Below are 19,568 nucleotides of genomic sequence, written 5' to 3' on the forward strand. Positions count from 1 at the left end.
ACCAAAACTGGAAAAACATAGCCTAGTCTGATGAATCTTGTGGTTTTTGGTGCCAACAGGATGAATCCAAGGACCTAACTTGAATCGTGTCCACGGTCCAGGCTGGTGGAGGTGGTGTAATGGTGTGAAAAATGTTTCCTTGGCACACTTTGGCCTGTTAATGGCAATCACTCATCACTTGAATGCCACAGACTATTTGTAGTATTGTTGCTGACGTTGTGTCTGTTCATAGCTACAATTTACCAATAATGCACCAAAGCAAACGTCGTCTCAAACTGGTTTCATGAACATGACGATGAGTTCAGTGTCCTTCAGTGGCCTTCCCAGTCACCGGATCTGAACCTAATACAACAGCTTTGGGATGTTGTAGAAGAAAATAAAAGTAGGAAAGAAAAATGTACAGGAATTCATAATGCAGTCATGTTTCCAACATCTTGTGGAATACATATGAAGATTTGAGGCTGTTTTGAGAGCAAAGGAGGAGCTAATGGTCACAGATCTGATATCCGTAAACTTCAGTTCCTGTTGATTGTCACCACAGCTGAATTGTTGACGATTGTGTCGACGCTCCATTAAACCAACAGCGCAGATTATATTCTAATTAGAACATATTGGGTGTATTGTGTGTGTACAACAGGAGAGATGATTGACAGTTTTATAATCTAGCTATAGGACTATAAGTGTTAATGGTTGTAATAACAGGAAGTTATTTAAAAAAAAACCCAAAAAACTTATGAATCAACAAATTGAAAGCAATCAAAAGCAATGTCACATTTATTGATCAGACAAACATTGATTTCTTGGCTATAAAAATAGATTTATTGTTACATTGATATAAAACTATGATGTATTTATAGAGTCCAACAAATCACGACAATTGTATTTATCTGCTATAATCTTCATGCTCTCAGATGCCTTGATGGTCCCAAGAAGAATCAGGATATCAGAGAGAACAGTTCTGTGGAAACAAAACAAAAACCTTGTAACGTATCAGTAATTATACCTCGTGCTAGTGTAACACTTTCAAATAGGATTCTGAAACAGCTTTACTGTTCTGCTTTACATCATATCTAATGTCTCTAATTATTTTATATTATATGCAATAATATACACCTCAATATACATTTCACTAAATAGTTAAAATATGTGAAATCCTGTATATACACTATTCAAATAATTGAATTCAGGTGTTGTTTTTCAGGGGTTTGGCCCCTTAGTTCTAGTGAAAGGAACTCTTAATGCTTCAGCATACCAAGACATTTTGGACAATTTCATGCTCTTAACTATGTGGGAACAGCTTCCTGTTCCAACATGACTGCACACCAGTGCACAAAGCAAGGTCCATAAAGACATGGATGAGTGAGTTTGGTGTGGAGGAACTTCACAGAGTCCTGACCTCAACCCAATAGAACACCTTTGGGATGAATTAGAGTGGAGACCGTGAGGCAGGCCAAGAATGGGACTTTACATGCACATGAATGTAATATGGAGTCGTCCCGCCCTTTGCAGCTATAACCACTTCAAATCTTCTGGGTAGGCTTTCCACAAGGTTTAGGAGGATGTTTATGGGGATTTTTGACCATTCCTCTAGAAGCACATTTGTGAGGTCAGGCACTGGACGAGAAGGTCTCCGCTCTAATTCATCCCAAAGGTGTTCTATCGAGTTGAGGTCAGGACTCTGTGAAGTTCCTCCACAGGAAGACACCGTGCAGGCCAGTTAAGTTCCTCCACACCAAACTCACTCAACCATGTCTTTATGGACCTTGCTTTGTGCACTGGTGTGCAGTCATATTGGAACAGGAAGGGGTCATCCCCAAACTGTTCCCACAAAGTTGGGAGCATGAAATTGTCCAAAATGTCTTGGTATGCTGAGTTCCTTACACTGGAACTAAGGGGCCAAGCCCAACCCCTGAATTCAATGATTTGGAGGGCTGTCCCAAAACTTTTGGCAACATAGTGTATATACAGGATTTCACATATTATTTTAACTATTTACTGAAATGTATATTGAGGTGTATATTATTGCATATATTATAAAACAATTAGAGCCATATTAGATATGACAGCTCTGTTTCCCATTACCTGCAGCTGCTGGGATCCTTTCTGTCTTTACATAATAAATCTGCTGTCTGGAGAAGATGCTTGCTGAAGTGTTGCAGTTGTGATAGGGATGATTCAGTGCCGAGACCAATAAACCAGGACCTTGGAAAACACTCAGTCACCTATCAGGGAAAAAAACCAGTGAGCTTACTGATAAAAGCGACACACCTAACAATAGCTTTTATCTGATTCATGCTTTGCAGGGCACCATTACCTTCTTGCTTTTCTGTATAATGTACTTTGTGTCTGACTCATTCAGGAGAGTCATCATTAAGTAACGGTTGAGAAGTTTGTCCAGCATCAGCTCCTTTAGAACTTCCTGAGCAATCAAGCCATCCCATAATGCCATGTTTCCAAGCAACTTCAAAAAACAACAAAAAAACAGGAAATGTTTGTCACAGATTAATATCGCTGCCTGGAAAAGTCTTCATGTAACAGATGGCATCATACATTTTATACATCTCAAAAGTGACCAGCATTGACTTTCCTGAACTTTATGAGTTTTTAACTGCATTTCACACATCGCATAAAGAAAGACAAACTGCACACACTGTTCTGTTCATAACTGTTGTTACTGTAGTCTTTTTCTTTACTGAAGATCCATCAAAAACATACCACTTCCAAACATTACTATCAGAAGGATTTGTTGATCGGATCGGCGTTTAAAAATTCCACTTTGTCCTCGGGTTTATAAGGGGAAAAGAGGAAAAAGCCTGAGCCAAAATGAGAGGCAATCATACTAGTGATAAAACATGAAAAAAATAAATACACAATACTGTTTTTCATGAGTGACATACAGAGAACTGCATACGTGGGAAAGTTTGCGCTTTGCTACACATCACTTGATCTTCTCACTGAAAGACAGCAGGAATTCCACACTGCAGACTGTGTGTAGAAGTGAATGTAATTTTCCACCGCATTGCATTTCACTTTCATCAGTGTGCTGCAGAAGTGCCACTCAAATACAATCACTGTCTAATCACAGCTGTTGTTGAATTGGGAGAAGTAAGTAAGTAAATAAATAAATAACAGTAATAATAACAAAAATAATCTGCTCTGATTTATAGCTAAAACATATAACTGTTCAACCTCCTTCTGTCCAGGAGGAGATACAGGACCATCCGCACCAGAACCAGCAGGTTCAGGGCCAGTTTTTTCCCCATAGCCATAAATCTACTGAACTCTACACTACACCGCTAGGACACTTCACCACCTTGCAGTTCTGCTCCACCCTGCTACATCTTCTCTGTATAATATAATTATAATGTACATATTGTTAATTCATAGATTACCCTAGGTTATCTATCTACCCATCTACACACTGTATATTATCTCTGTTACTGTTGTACGTACAATGTACATAAAGCATAATTTTTTGCACAAATATATAATTACTCTTTTCTTTAGACTTTACATGCTGTAAATACAACTTGTAAATACAACTCTATATTTATTGCTCATATATTTTAAATTTACATATTTATCTGCACTTGTTCATTTGCACAATTTCTACTACTTGCACTTCCGGTAGATGCTAAATGGCATTTCGTTGCTTTGTACCTGTACTTTGCAATGACAAAGTCATTTAATCTATCTATCTATCTATCTATCTATCTATCTATCTATCTATCTATCTATCTATCTATCTATCTATCTAAGTTTTATTAGACTCAGCAAATGTTGTACACACCATACAAATTATGCTTCTGTTTATATTCATCAAATGGAAGTTTTTATTAAAAAAAAGATTAAATTAAATATTAAAAACTCCCACTTGTGTATGGTTGTTCTGCTGTATTCCAAGCATAACAGTGAATAAGTAACAATAATAGCACCACCTACGTGATATTTTCCACATTTAAGACACTACTCTGTGAAATTCTTGCAGTGTTTTAGCACAGCATTGTGCTGTAGTAGTTAATGGTGGGCTGATGTTGGACTCGATAATTAATGTAAGTGCAACTGGATGAAGGTTTTGCTTTTCAGTGTGTTACATTTTTGTGATTGTGTACTGTATTTCACAGTTTTATTTTCACAGATTTAAATGACTTTGCTCTGGCACACAATCTGTTCCATAGCAACATGCTGGAATATGAACATCAGCCAATTCGAGAGCTTCTCAGTGAGGAGTCGTCATTCATGCCAGGAAGATGAAGAGAAACTAGTCATGTCGGTCGGCTCATTAATAATCTATGATTACACCGCAAAATCCATAAATTTACCCTAATATCAATTTCTGTCCACCAATCAGCCAGGAATATCAATGCATTTTTCGTGGATCGCAAAAAAAAAAAAAGAATAAATGTAAATGTTGCCTTATTCTTCCCCTCACTCTGCACCCAGAACTTTAGAGATAAAAATAAATAAATTATAAAAATGCATATTATAAAAAGTGCGCCTTTTGAATAAACCGTCTTGGTGATGTGAGTTTAGATGTTTGATTTTCAGTTCAGTTCAATAATATTTATATAGTGATTTTAACAGACATCAGAAATCGTTTTGCAGGTTTTTTAAAAAATATTTAAATTACTTATTTTATATATATTTTTTTAGATTTATATTTACATCCCTGGTAAGCAAGCCAGAAATAAATACCAGAAACAACCTGAGTAAGAAATCGTGAGAGGAACCAGCCTCCAAAGAGGAGCTCATTATGCGACTATACATCATTACTCGTTCACCTCTGTATACTACAAAGTCAAACAGTACTAAGTATGTTGGAAGATTGTTCTGCATTTCTCTATAAGACAAGATTTGGACATAAACTGTTCTTTGGTAATGTAATCTTTAGGGTATCTCTGTGGGAATCAACATTACATGCATTCATTCACTCAGATGAGAACTGGAAAGCACAGTACCTTAACAGAACTCCAAAACTGTTCATTCTGAAACTGGAATTGTGGGGAAGTTTTGTCATCCAAATAACTAAAAGATAGAATGAAAATACATCATGGAATAAGGCACTAATTAGTAAAACAAACAAGTGATCCCTGATGCTTAGATCTTCCTTCATGTAGGAGGAGGAGTGCAATGAAAACGTTAATGCTGAAGCTTAAGATTGAAGCATTAAATGGTCTCCGGTGCTGCTGCTGGAGATTACAATGCAGTAGTACCAGAGTGAAATGAAATGAAAGCCTTAAAAAGCACAACATAAATTAGACAGACAGTCAGACTGTATGCAGCTAGAGGATTCAGACACTCCTGAAGCACTGGGAAGACTTGCATTAAATGAAATAGAGATTATATAGAAAAAAAATTATTTGTTTTTATTTGACTCCTCTGCGTAAATGAGGAAAGATCCAAGATTTTTTTTGGAAAAAGATGACTGCATTTTATAAATAATAATAATAATAATAATAATAATAATAATACATACATACATAGTCAAAGTGATTTTGATTTTCCAGCTTGTTGAGCAGCGAACAGATCCCAAATCCCCCCCCCCATTACAGACATATGCTGCCATCCCATAATGTATAAACTAGTAGCCATGAATCGTTATGAAGTAGTAAAAAAATGGCTGAGTTTTAAAATGCTTCCATCCACAGTAAAGTAATTTGCATAGTGACAGAGAATAGACCGACCCGGCTTTACATGGCTGTTAGGAGAAATATTACTAAAAAAAAAAAAACATTTATTTTGTTTAAAAACTAACAATAATTCAGATTTGCAAATATTCTAATACCAAGCCACGTCAGTCTCTCCAGCAAATGACAGCAGACTTTCCGCAGATTTGGGCTGAGAGTCATGTGACGTCATCACAACATGCATAAACCCAAAGCCCTCTTCAATACATGTGCATCCAAAATAAGTACAGCTATCACAGAAAGTGTCTTTACTGGGAGCAGATTAAAGAATCCTGTGCTTGCAATTTCACAAATTTAAGTAGAAAAAAAATGGCCCTAACAATCACAAAAAAAAAAAAAAAAAATCCCCAAATCCTGAAGAGACTGAAAATGTCAAGTACAAGACAAATGTACCAATAGTGAGATGGTATAGAAAACAAAGGCCAAGTGCATCCTTACCTTTTAGGATACAGAGGGATGAACACCTCATTGTCCACAGCACTCCTGAGTCTCTGAATAATAGCTTCCAGAAAAGCCTGCATGGGATCATATATACCACATTAGATATTAAGGTAAAGGCCATTTATACAATCAGTGCTGTAAAATACAATAGAACAATACCTTCACAGGCTTGCTCTGTTCACCATCGAACACACGGTAATCCTCCTGTATCCTCTTGCATAGTGATGTGAGACACTGAGACTGCTGCAGAGACAAAGGGTCCCACACCAGCTCCACAAAACCTTTAGAGTAAAATAAGCAAGCTATTGTATTAGTTAAGAATTTTCTAGAGGACATCTTGTATTGTATTTGAGTAGTTTCTAGTGACATGGTACAACATGCACAATCAAAATAAACTACTGAAAATTAACTGATCAGGCATAACATTATGACCACTGAGAGTTGCCGTGAATAAAACGGAGGCAGTGTCCTTCCATCCATGTGGATATTAATTTGACACGTACCACCCACCTAAGCATTGTTGCAGACCATGTACACCCTTTCATGGAAACGGTATTCCCTGATGGCTGTGGCCTCTTTCAGCAGGATAATGTGCAGTGCCACAAAGCAAAAATGATTCAGGAATGGTTTGGTGAGCACAATAACGAGTTTGAGGTGTTGACTTGGCCTCCTCATTCCCCATATCTCAATCCAATCGAGCATCTGTGGGATGTGCTGGACAAACAAGTCCGATCCATGGAGGCCCTACCTTACAACTTACAGGACTTAAAGGATGTGCTGCTACAATATTAAGCGATCTCTCTCTCTCTCTCTCTCTCTCATATATATATATATATATATATACACACACACACACACACACACACATATATATATACATATACATACATATATATACATACACACACACACACACACACAGACAATGAAACTGAAACGCCTGGTTTTAGACCACAATAATTCATTAGTATGGTGTAGGGCCTCCTTTTGCGGCCAATACAGCATCAGTTCGTCTTGGGAATGACAGATACAAGTCCTGCATGGTGGCCAAGAGGGATTTTGAGCCATTCTTCTTGCAGAATAGTGGCCAGGTCACTACGTGATGCTGGTGGAGGAAAACGTTTCCTGACTCGCTCCTCCAAAACACCCCAAAGTGGCACAATAATATTTAGATCTAGTGACTGTGCAGGCCATGGGAGATGTTCAACTTCACTTTCATGTTCATCAAACCACTCTGTCACCAGTCTTGCTGTGTGTATTGGTGCATTATCATCCTGATACACGGCACCGCCTTCAGGATACAATGTTTGAACCATTGGGTGCACATGGTCCTCCAGAATGGTTCGGTAGTCCTTGGCAGTGACGTCCCCATCTAGCACAAGTATTGGGCCTAGGGAATGCCATGATATTGCAGCCCAAACCATCACTGATCCACCCCCATGCTTCACTCTGGGCATGCAACAGTCTGGGTGGTACGCTTCTTTGGGGCTTCTCCACACCGTAACTCTCCCGGATGTGGGAAAGACAGTGAAGGTGGACTCATCAGAGAACAATACATGTTTCACATTGTCCACAGCCCAAGATTTTCGCTGCTGGCACCACTGAAACCGACGTTTGGCATTGGCACGAGTGACCAAAGGTTTGGCTATAGCAGCCCGGCCATGTACGTTGACCCTGTGGAGCTCCCGACGGACAGTTTTGGTGGAAACAGGAGAGTTGAGGTCCACATTTAATTCTGCAGTGAGTTGGGCAGCTGTGGTTTTATGTTTTTTGGATACAATCCGGGTTAGCACCCGGACATCCCTTTCAGACAGCTTCCTCTTGCGTCCACAGTTACTCCTGTTGGATGTGGTTCGTCCTTCTTGGTGGTATGCTGACATTACCCTGGATACCGTGGCTCTTGATACATCACAAAGACTTGCTGTCTTAGTCACAGATGCGCCAGCGAGACGTGCACCAACAATTTGTCCTTTTGAACTCTGATATGTCACCCATAATGTTGTGTTCATTGCAATATTTTAAGCAAAACTGTGCTATTACTCTGCTAATTAAACCTTCACACTCTGCTCTTACTGGTGGAATGTGCAATCAATGAAGATCGGCCACCAGGCTGGTCAAATTTAGTCATGAAACCTCCAACACTAAATTGGCCAGTGTTTCAGTTTCACTGTCCAACCCCTGTGTGTGTGTGTGTGTGTGTGTGTGTGTGTGTGTGTGTATATATATATATATATATATATATATATATATATATATATATATATATATATATATATATATATATATATATATATATATATATATATATATATATTAATATTTCTGTATCTTGAATTTAATAGGCCAATAAATGACACCCTGTGACAGTAACAAGAAATTCCAAAGCCATCCGGAATTTTTCAGTGTTGGAAAACTCTTGGAAAAAAGTCTCGTCACTGGAGACTCCTTTCAAAAATTCCTCATAGATATCAAAGATTACACATAACCAGTTTGTCGAGCATCCACCATACCAGCCCCTGTGTAACTAGAGAAAACTTGAGTGCCACTATTTATGTGTGACATGCTAAAAACAAACAAAAAACCCACTCAGAAATAAAGTCAGCTTTCTCATTTTCTAGTTTTCTTCTTTTTTTTAAAACCAAGAATAACAAAATAAACTTTAATATGAAAAGTGAACACCAGTGCACAGTAAATGTGATAAATGTAAATAGGTTTACCTCTGATTTTGGGCAGGATGGCCTTCTCTATGATAGCTGGTAATGTTTTCTCATCAGCATTCTCAGATTCTTCGTAGCCTTGTCCATGACAGAATTTCTCGACAGCAGAGTACCAGGGTAGTGCTTCAAAATCGTCACCCTCGGCCTGAGATAAACATATCATAATCACTAATGTTTTCACAAATCTCATATCTAGTACCAAAAAGTGACATTTGACCTTGCTGTGACCTTGACCCTCAAAAGACAGATGCATGGATGGATGAATGGATGGATTGATGGACACATGGATAAATAACCCAAAAACACACGTACACATTTTTTTAAGAAACAAAGAAAGAAACAAAGATCTTTTTCTAGCTTTGATGTGATCTAGCAACCAACAGCAAAAATACACATTTTAGAGAGGGAAAAAAACCCTTTAATCTGGTTACACAAGGCACATAATGTTAAAGCATCTTTTGCTTGTAATGCAGTGCAAAAAATCTTTTTGAGTCTACCAGCTCAGCACATCTTGATTTAACATTTTCATTCCACTCTTCAATGCTCCAGATCCGTTATACTGAGAGGGAATCTCCTGTGCACAGCCCTCTTCATATCATTCCACAAGATTTAGATCTGGGCCCCTGGACATTCCAAAATTCCTTTGCTGGCTTGGATTTGTGCTTTGGGTTGTTATCATGCTGCAAGGTGATTTTTCATCTTAATCTTCAGCTGTCTAACAGCAGCCTGCAGGCTTAATGCCAAAATAGATTAGTATTTGAAGCCATTCATAATTCCCTCTATCCTGATTAGAGCCCCAGTCCCAGCTGAAGAGGAGCAGCACCATAGCACAATGCTGCCACCACCATGCTTCACTGTGGATATGGTGTTCTTTGGTTAATTAGCTTGTTTGTCTTCCAGAATTATGCCCGAAAAGTTCTACCTTTGTCTCAATAGATCCGAAACATTTTGCAATTTGTTTGGGGTGATTTAGGTGACTCGGCTTTTGTCTAGCCATCCTAGCTCACCTAATCTAATATGAGAGATTGTGCTCCTGTCATATTGCCATAGGTCTCTCGGCAACCTCCCTGATAAGATTACAACTTAACTTTTCGTTATTTTTGGAGGGATATCCTGTTGATGTCACCGTAAAGCCCCAGCTTCTACACTTGTTCATGTGGTCTTCACACTGTTCCATGGTACAGCTAATGTATTAGAAATTCCCCCTCCTCTCCTGATCAAAATCTTTCATGCTTTGTAAGCTTTGTGGACCATGGCTTCAGGAGTCAGATGACACTAAGAAGCTGTCCAGAAAATTCTACAGAAACAGCTGATATTTATTTGGGGTTAGGAAGAATCACTTAACTGAGGACAGCTACATGAAAATTACTTTAGAACATGAGTCAAATCTGAGCACAGTCACATGCCCCATTATAAATGGGTGTGCACACTTACGGTTAAGAACAACATTGTGATTTCCTTCCCATAAAACATTTCTATTCGTTTTTCTCTTGAAGTTTGTTGGTCGCTGTATCGCATGAAAGGTAGAAAAAGATATGACATGATTTATCTTGGTTTCATTTAGTATCAGAGGTCAAAATTTGCTGTTTATTTTTCATGGGGCTGGACAAGACAGTTGAAAAGGACAAACAAGAGTTTATATTACTTAGTTGTTTGAATATTGGGTAAATGGAAAATATGTTTACAATAAAAAATAAAATAAAGAAAGAAAGATTGGGAAAGATATCTACAGAAACAAGTGGGTGTGGTCAGACTCCCTGTGGGGTGGGGAGTTGTTGAATAAATCCAATTTACAAACATTGTGATTCAAAAAATGTTAACACTCAAGAGAAACATTTTTCTTTATTTTTTTTTTCTTAGGGTGTTTTGTAGTGAAATGGCTACCAGACTGAGTATTAAGCAAAGAACCACAACTTTGGCATGAATGTAGATCTTTCAGTCCCCGGTGCTGTAGTGGCATATAAGTTGCGTATAACTTCCTTCGAATCACTCTCCATATTAAGGGCAGGATCTTTACTTTCAAGGTAAACTGCTGAAAAAATTGTAATGGGAGCAAAAAGTGAGAGAAACTGTACCTTGAGAGGGTTCCAGCCCATGAGCTGGTGTCGTATTAAAGGGGCCAGGAGTTTAGGAAGACACAAACTGATGTAGGCGTTGGTATAAGACTCTGGAAATGACACACGCCACTCATTAAACCTGGCGAGGATTTTCTTCACGTCTGAGAAGTCGTCCTGAACATCAGTAAAAATCTCCTGACTTGCCTTCAGTATGTCCTCTGTGGAGCAGAGTCACCATTAACAACTGTAGTCTTGCTGTAACTCTGTTTTCACCATTAAAGTGAATATAAAGTGCTGTCGATAGTTGATACAATCATCTTAATATGCTAACTGTGTGGAGTCTTGAGTGAAGACGCACTTCTTTTACTCTGCAGTTCTGCCTCCTGCTCTGCTGTCGGTTCCAAATCAGCAGGAACGCTCCCACAATCGTCCTCTAACAGCTCACTGCAATATGACCACAGATCTCAAAATCACACAATATTTCACAGAACTACTCATAGTAAACACACTGAAATATACAGACAGGTGACAAATTAAAGGGAAAAACCAGTGAAGTGAGGTATGTTTTAGTAAGGGGCTGGACACGAACAGCGTGTGTTTCAGTGTGCTATGTCACAGATTCTACACAGTCTGGGGAACTGAAGCCGAGAGGCCATTCTTCTAAAATATATTCCCTCAAGTGGTGTTTTGGTGATGGTGGAGGAGAGTGTTGTCTAACATGGCAGTCCAAAATTCCACATGTTCACCTGGGTTGAGTTTTAGTGATTGTGAAGGCCACAGCACATAATTTACATTATTTACATAATCATCAAACCATTCAGTCAGCTCTCCTGACCTGCGTTTAAAGTACATTGTCATGGTGGAAGAGGCCACTCCCATCAGGATAGAAATTCATCACAAGGAATTGATTTGCAGTGACTCCTTCCTCTAAGGGGTTAAGTGGACCCAAATTGTGCCAGCAAAATGCTCTCATAGTATAACAGCAATTGGTTTTTCCTTGATCACCTGTTTGTATATAATACACACATCAGCACTGAGGATGACCTAATGCACCCCTCACACAAACTCTTCACCCTCCTGCCTTCTGGAAAAAGGTACCGAAGCATCTGGGCCCTCACAGTTTCTTCCCTCAAGCCATCAGACTCCTCAATACCCAGAGACTGGGCTGACAACAACCCACACACCACCAACCAACCCAACACCAACACACACACACACATACTCAACCACACATCTTTGCACTCCTATTGCAAATTCGTTTTTTAGACTGAAAACAAAAGCTGCATGGGACCACCTACATCTTTTCTGCTGCTAAGTGTCTTATCTTTATATCCACAGCATTTTTACTTTTGCACAGAACATTGGATTAGTTGGTGCTGCATTGTCCCCTAACACATCAGCACTAAGCTACTACATCCCCACAAACGTTTTGTGTGGTCTCTTATAAGGTCTGTATTTCATGCAGCAGTGTGGTGCTGAAAGAAGGTTTTACATATTTTACCGTGTACTGTACGAGCTGATTATGCTTTAAATGACAATAAAAGCTTGACTTGATTTGCCTAAAGCATTAAGCTTATTTTCTGATTACAACACGTTGAATTTTTCCCCCTCAGTATTTGGACCTGCTGCATTTACAAGCTAATTTGTGCATTATACTGAGTCACTGGTCTCTTACCTGTTTTTATCTGTGTTGACTTTCCCCAGTGATCCTCCATTGCTGTGTGGATCAGTGCTGTCTACAGAAGGAAACATTAGAGATAAACGATTAATCATTTCCTAATGGAGGATGAGAACGCTTCCAGAGCGCAGTGGTGGATGGTCAAGGAAACAATAATGGGAGCAATAATGGAGCCGGAGTTAGAACTACCAAGTGATGCTCATGAATTTCCACAGTATGAGTTTGCAGTTACGACATTTTAAAATAACATCACATACAGTGAGGTCCAAAAAGTCTGAGAGCACACTGAAAATCTGGGATTTTTTAAAATAAGAAACAAACAGAAGGTTTATGAATTGGGAAATATTCAAAACAAAGAAATGTTTAAGGTCATGAATATTTATTACTCATGACTCTGCACTATTTCTAGGTTTAAATATGTGAGCACCTTTTCTTTTATTTTACTTCTCGTCCTAGTGTATTATTAGTAGTATTAAACTTAAGATAGCTTTAATCTCCTCTTATACAAAATAACTCAATGTGAACAGAGTGCAATGTTGTAAGCTTCTACTTACAGGTTAACTGCTGAAGGTGTCTGGAGCGTTCCTGCACTGCTGTTCTTCTCTGAGACAACAGCGCCTCCGCCTGGTCAATATACAGATTGTGCATGTCCAGTTCCACCGAGTTGATCAGCTGCATCTATAACAATCACAACATACAGCACGTTAGCTATCTAAAAAATTTAACCCTGTAGCCTCACACCTCAAGCCTAAGATTAATCCTGACATGATGTAAGAGGAGAGGTATTCTCTCTTAACCTTCTCAGACAGGCACTCCACCAGGTTCTGGGTGAAAGTGTTCATGCTGCGATAGAAGAGGAGCTGGCTGTCAGCAGAATGGTTCTCTAGGTTCTCTACACAACTCCTTGCACTCTCTATGTCATGTTGCATCCTCCAGAGCTCAGCTTCATGAGCCCTCTGCACCTCCTTCAGAGATTCCAGCCTGTAGAGATACAAAGGCAAGCAAAAGACATCTGTAGATTGCTAGTCTTTTGTCTTATAGGTTTAGAGTCTGTGCTAAAAATAAATACAGTCAAGAAGCAGGAGGATTTTCGGTAGCACAGGACCTCACTGCAGTGGGACTGACATTTATTTACATTTATATCTGGGATATATCTCCTTATCCCAGTGTTATCCAGACTTTCTTATCCCAGGGATAATCCCAGTATTATTCCCTTGAGTTAACTCATGACCTTCTGATTAGTATAAAATAATCTCTATGGTAGAGATGTTGCATGTTTTTCAATCACAATCCTGCTCTAAAGAAATTCAGTTGGTTCAGTTTTTTAAAAAATTTATAAACATATTAGTTATTTAAACTACAATTGCATTAACTAGAATAAAGTTAGGATAAAGACCAGTTATCATCATGTACCATTATATCCTAGGTCAATGCATTAACTGGTTTGTAACTGATACAACAATGACAATTTAAAAACTGGAATAAGCAACATACAGCAGACCGATATTTAGTAATGACTACTGAATCATTACTACTTATTAATGATACGTCTCCGTCTTTGTTATTACACTGGCCTCTTGTAGGAATGTTCTAGATCAAACAACACAATGATGAATGCATTAATGTTCTAATTATTTCTATTATCAGTAGAATGAATACGTACTTTCCGGTGATTCTCTTCTTTACGATATCAATGCTGACGGGTGAAAGTGTCTCAGGGATGTCAACCGTTTTCTTCTGCCTGAGAGGTCTGTAATTTCTGCTTTGCTTCTGAACAGAAAAGTCGTTATAGAGGAAAGACACCACAGTTGAAACCTCGAAAACGATTTTTTACGATTCAGTTTTTATCAAAAATGCATTATGGAAGTATTTTCCAGACAATTTTCAAAAGGAATCACAAACTTATAGCTTAGTGGTTAAGGGGTTGATCAGAAGGTTACAAGTTTGAATCTGAGGTCCACCAAGCTGCCACTACTGGGCCCCTGAGCAAGACCCTTAACCCTCAACTGCTCAGTATAACAAAATGAGATAAAATGTAAGTTGCTATGGATAAGGGCATCTGCCAAATGCCATAAATGCATAATTTACGCCATAATTCAAATTGCATAATTAGCGTTCACACTTTCGTACATCTGCCATATTTCAACTGGAAAAGTCAACATGTAAATGCATTATTTACTATGTCTTAGAAATTATGACCCTGGCATATAGAAATAGCAACGTTAATTACCCCATGTGCCATTTCACGTCCTCAGCACTGTGTGTGTAGCCTGGAAAAATTCGAATGTGCATTTGTGTAAAAAGAAAATGCAAACCGTAATACATGACTTGGACGTTCATTTGAATTATGTCACAAATCGTCCAGAAAATACTTCCATTTGATCCAAAGCGGTCCTAAACAATGACCTTTACCTGATGTCGTTTAACACCTTTTCCAATCTGCTGCTCCTCCCAGAGGTGATGGTCCTCCTCCTGGCCATCAGAGCAACTCTCCTCACTCCCGCTCCCACCTACCGAGGACATCTTCATGTTTATGGTAACATTTTGACCACAGTTTGTCTACATTTCTAAATTCATGATGGCAGAAATTAACCATTAATTATGTACCTAAATTATCTCTTAGGAATAAAAGAAGGACATTTATTTATTTGCAAAACAGCATATTCATGCAAAAGGGTATACTAAAAACAGCTTTAAATGACATTCAATACATTTTAAATAGCATTTCACATTCTGTATGTGTTAAAGCTCAGTTAAGGTAATATGAGAGAAGAAACTGAAATGTTTTTAAGATTAATTAATTTCTTACCCATCTTCTCAGTCATCCGTTCTCTAAGCGTTTTGGATTTGGGTGCGAACTGTATCCTGCGTTCATGATCGTCCAGCTCATCATCGCTGCAGCGTTCTCTATCGCTCTTGTCCTGCGACCTGTCACCAAACTCTGCTTCATTTTCCTCATCTGCATCCAGAGGGATGTAGTCTCGCTGTGCTCTTGCTCTCCTCCTCTGCTCCTTAGCTGCACGGATCTTCTCAGCATTGGGGATGTTAACTAGAACAGAGGCATCAAGTCATGAAGTGCATTAAATAGCTATTGGTTAATATCCAGTGATCTGTGACCCGACTCAATTTACCGGTCTTTGATTTGAAGCCGTCAGTAGAGCTGGATGAGCTGGAAGCTGTAGAGTCGGTTTCATCATCGCTGTCTGGAGACATGTCCTCAGCTGAACTGCTCTCTGATTGCTCCTTAAGCTCAACGTCTTCCACATCTAAACAGAGTGAACATGATTTCTGGCTTGCAGATAAGCTTTGGTTAGGAAATCAATACAATATAAAATATAAAATTGTTACCTTGTTGTGAAGGTGTCACCTTGATGGGAGAATCTTCCTTTTTGCGAGCCTGGAAGACCACAGCTTTGTTCACATCCCTTTTCAACTTGAAGTCACTCTCACCTGCACCTATACAGCAAAGGTTTTTTTTAAAGGAATACTCAGTCAGTGATTTAAACCACCATTCTCCTTAAATCCTACAGATTCCCCTTTTAAAAAATGCTGAATTTAATCACCCTCATTAGGTTTTCTCTTTATTTTGTTTTTGCATTTGCTCTTATCCAGAGTGGCATACAGAAGTGTGTTACAGAAGTCCAGGCTCTCTATACCCTGCCACAGATTCCAGCTCCTCCTACGGGACTTTCTCAGTCCTGTGAAATCTTTCCAGCAAATCCTGGATCTTTCCTGGGTGTCTGTCCAGTGGGTCATGCCTGAAACACCTCTAACAGGACCCAAGTTGAAAACCCTTGAAGATTACCCAAACCACCTTAGGTCACTCCTCTGAATTTCTACTCTTAAGGCTCTCCTGGATTGTCAAAGCTTCTTTGAAGAAACCTCATTTCCACTGCCTGCATTTGTATCCTTATTAATCTAATCACAACCCAATATTCATGACCACAGGTGAGGAAAAGACTGACTGGCAAAATTGTGTGTACATCATCATCATCATCTAGCCAATCAGCAAAGTTGTCAGGTGGTGTACATGCAAGCAGAGAATGAAAATCCCGACCATATGCTTGTATATATTGACACTGTGAGACACAATGACTGTATCCAGCATATATACACAATCAGCAGTGATACACCACATCCTCCTACACCTCAGTACTGACGGATCTAGACCTTTTTAGTTATGCTGTCAGAGCTAGTTTTGCTGGAGTCCCTGCCTGCACTTTACACATAACCTACATTGTCTTTAAACATCACATGATCACAAGCATACTTAATATCTCTCTCTCTGTCGAGCTATACATCCCACTCCCGAGGTCCCAGTGTTCTGAGTTTCCAGAAACCACTGCCACTTCCAGTGACCACTGCCTCTACCCGCTGGTCAGAGTCTCGTCGCTTGGTGGTGCTTACTGATGCTGTGGATGGATCCGTGTGGACAGCCTGTGACCCAGGAGACAGCCGTGGACAGAGCCACTTGGGGACTATAACACCGTCACAGATATGTCATAGCATCTGTCAGCTTGCAACAGCAAGGAATTAGTGTCTATAATGACCTCAGAAACTACACTGACCTAATAGTTCCTCATGGGCCATTGATTGCTGTTGTAGAAAGGACATTAATTAGTTACAGTTACATTATTTACTGTCCGGTGTCACCCAAATGAGAATGAGGTTCCCTTCTGAGCCTGGTTCCTCTCAAGGTTTCTTCCTCATATCATCACAGGGAGTTTTTCCTCGCCACCGTCGTCGCAGGCTTGCTCATTAGGGATAAAATAGTTGAATAACTTTCTTTAATAATTTTTTCTCTGTTTATCTTCTTTTGTAAAGCTGCTTTAAGACAATGTCCATTGTAAAAGGCGCTATACAAATAAATTGAGACTCACCTTCTTTTTCATCCAAGAAGCTAAGGGTCTGAGTCTTTGGGGTCTTTTTGTCTTCTTTAGTTAGAGGTGTTGAGGTGTCCGGCTCCTGTGTGTGCTCTGGACTGGACCCTGTGCACGCGCCTCTGTGTGCTGGACTTGAGTTGGGTTTCGAGCTGCATGAAATCCCTCTCCGCACATTCACCTGCTTAAGAGCGTCCGCTTCCTTCAGCACATCACTGACCTTTTCACTTTCATCCTCTTCACTGGACTCGTCTCTACGCTGCCTAAAGTTTCTCCTTGCTTTCTTGTTAAACATCCTGCTACAAATTTAAACGCGACAACAACGAGGGCAGAGTCAAACCTTTTCCACTTCTGGGTCGTGACGTGCCAAAATAAAAGTCTCTCTCGGTACGTAAGCAGTAGCTCAATTTTCTTTTTCAACAACAGCTTTATTGTTTTAGAAAGATTTAAGCTGAATATTTCGTAAACCTGTGAATTTTGAGGTCAGGAAAAAGAAACGATTTTGAATCTGTTTTTTTAATGTATTTACACAAGATTGTTTTGGAAGTATTTAGACTTTACCGGGATTAGAAGGACTTTAATTTTATACTAATAGAAAACTGGAGGGTATGATAGAAATGTGTATATTTGATGTGCTTTTTTACACAGAGAATGAACATTTAAAAGGTAAAGGACAACATATTGTACATTTGTTTATTTTATTAGAAAAATGCTATATGCATAGGACAAAAATGGGCTCAATGTAAACCAATTTTTTCTTAAATAAAGTTTTATAAATAACAAATAAAAATTAATTAATATAATAATAATTCTATGGGAATCTCTTGGAACAAACCAAAAACAAACAAACAAAAAAAGTCTGAAAACATGTAATACTCTGAAAGCAGTGAAATTTATGTAAATGTTTTTTCAAATCTATTTTTTCCTTTCTTATTTGGCAGCTAATGTTATTGTGATAATGTGAATATGTAATACCTCTTGTTTTTGTGGCATTGAATAAAGCGTAATTCAAAAAACAAAACAAAACAGCTTTATTATTGTTCATTATAGAGTTTAAAAAATCATAACACATCTTTGAGTCAGTGGAAAGCAGTCTAAGCTCCAGTACAACGGACATAGATTTCATTTTATGAATGTGAGAATTCTCAAATATTCCTGTAAACTGCTAACAAAATCCATAAGACCACTTTATATATTGAATAATCCTTTGAAAACATTTGAGAACAAAATGATTTTGTATAGCACAATAAATATAATGTATGTAGTTATATTTCAATTTTAAACTTTATTAGCATGACTATTTACATACAATATTGCCAAAGCATCAATATAAAAAATAATGATGAAACAAAAAATTGCCAATGTAGGACTAATGTTTAAGGTTACAATTATGTACATATACACTGATCAGCCATAACATTATGAGCAATGACAGGTGAAGTGAATAACACTGACTATCTCCTCATCATGGCACCTGTTAGTGGGTGGGATATATTAGGCAGCAAGTGAACATTTTGTCCTCAAAGTTGATGTGTGAGAAGCAGGAAAAATGGGCAAGCGTAAGGATTTGAGCAAGTTTGACAAGGACCAAATTGTGATGGCTAGACGACTGGATCAGAGCATCTCCAAAACTGCAGCTCTTGTGGGGTGTTCCCGGTCTGCGGTGGTCAGTATCTATCAAAAGTGGTCCAAGGAAGGAACAGTGGTGAAGCGGCGACAGGGTCATGGGCGGCCAAGGCTCATTGATGCACGTGGGGAGTGAAGGCTGGCCCCGTGATACGATCCAATAGACGAGCTACTGATGCTCATATTGCTGAAGAAGTTAATGCTGGTTCTGATAGAAAGGTGTCAGAATACACAGTGCATCGCGGTTTGTTGCATACGGGGCTTCATAGCCGCAGACCAGTCAGAGTGCCCATCCTGACCCTTGTATACCGTCAAACAGTGGGCATGTGAGCATCACAACTGGACCATGGAGCAATGGAAGAAGGTGGCCTGGTCTGATGAATCACACTTTCTTTTACATCATGTGGATGGCTAGGTGTGCGTGCATCGCTTGTCTGGGGAACACATGGCACCAGGATGCACTGGCAAGCCAACGGAGCCAG

General features: G+C 39.0%; 1 protein-coding gene across 1 annotated transcript; it reads right to left on the reverse strand.

The window, feature by feature from the left end:
• Positions 1–770: 770 nt before the first annotated feature.
• On the reverse strand, positions 771–17,818 carry gcfc2 (GC-rich sequence DNA-binding factor 2). The gene is made up of 18 exons (XM_058398160.1): positions 17,461–17,818; positions 15,929–16,036; positions 15,712–15,846; positions 15,390–15,629; positions 14,993–15,090; positions 14,244–14,350; positions 13,378–13,561; positions 13,135–13,258; positions 12,578–12,638; positions 11,261–11,346; positions 10,921–11,120; positions 8,846–8,990; positions 6,288–6,409; positions 6,126–6,202; positions 4,959–5,025; positions 2,315–2,461; positions 2,083–2,222; positions 771–958 (listed from the first exon to the last, which is right to left on the reverse strand). The coding sequence occupies exons 1-18, from the start codon at positions 17,753–17,755 to the stop codon at positions 841–843; spliced, it is 2,454 nt and encodes an 817-aa protein (XP_058254143.1). The 5' UTR covers positions 17,756–17,818; the 3' UTR covers positions 771–840.
• Between the last annotated feature and the right edge of the window lie 1,750 nt (positions 17,819–19,568).

The sequence above is a fragment of the Hemibagrus wyckioides genome, linkage group LG09, assembly GCF_019097595.1.
Source record: "Hemibagrus wyckioides isolate EC202008001 linkage group LG09, SWU_Hwy_1.0, whole genome shotgun sequence".
Classification (NCBI taxonomy): Eukaryota; Metazoa; Chordata; class Actinopteri; order Siluriformes; family Bagridae; genus Hemibagrus; species Hemibagrus wyckioides.

Excerpts from the sequence above, each read along its gene's own strand:
- gcfc2 (XM_058398160.1), bottom strand. The coding sequence starts at position 17,755 with ATGTTTAACAAGAAAGCAAGGAGAAACTTTAGGCAGCGTAGAGACGAG. Across the intron at positions 13,259-13,377 it reads TGGAGTGCCTGTCTGAGAAG|ATGCAGCTGATCAACTCGGT; the intron begins GTTAAGAGAGAA and ends TGATTGTTATAG. Across the intron at positions 959-2,082 it reads AAGGATCCCAGCAGCTGCAG|AACTGTTCTCTCTGATATCC; the intron begins GTAATGGGAAAC and ends TTGTTTCCACAG.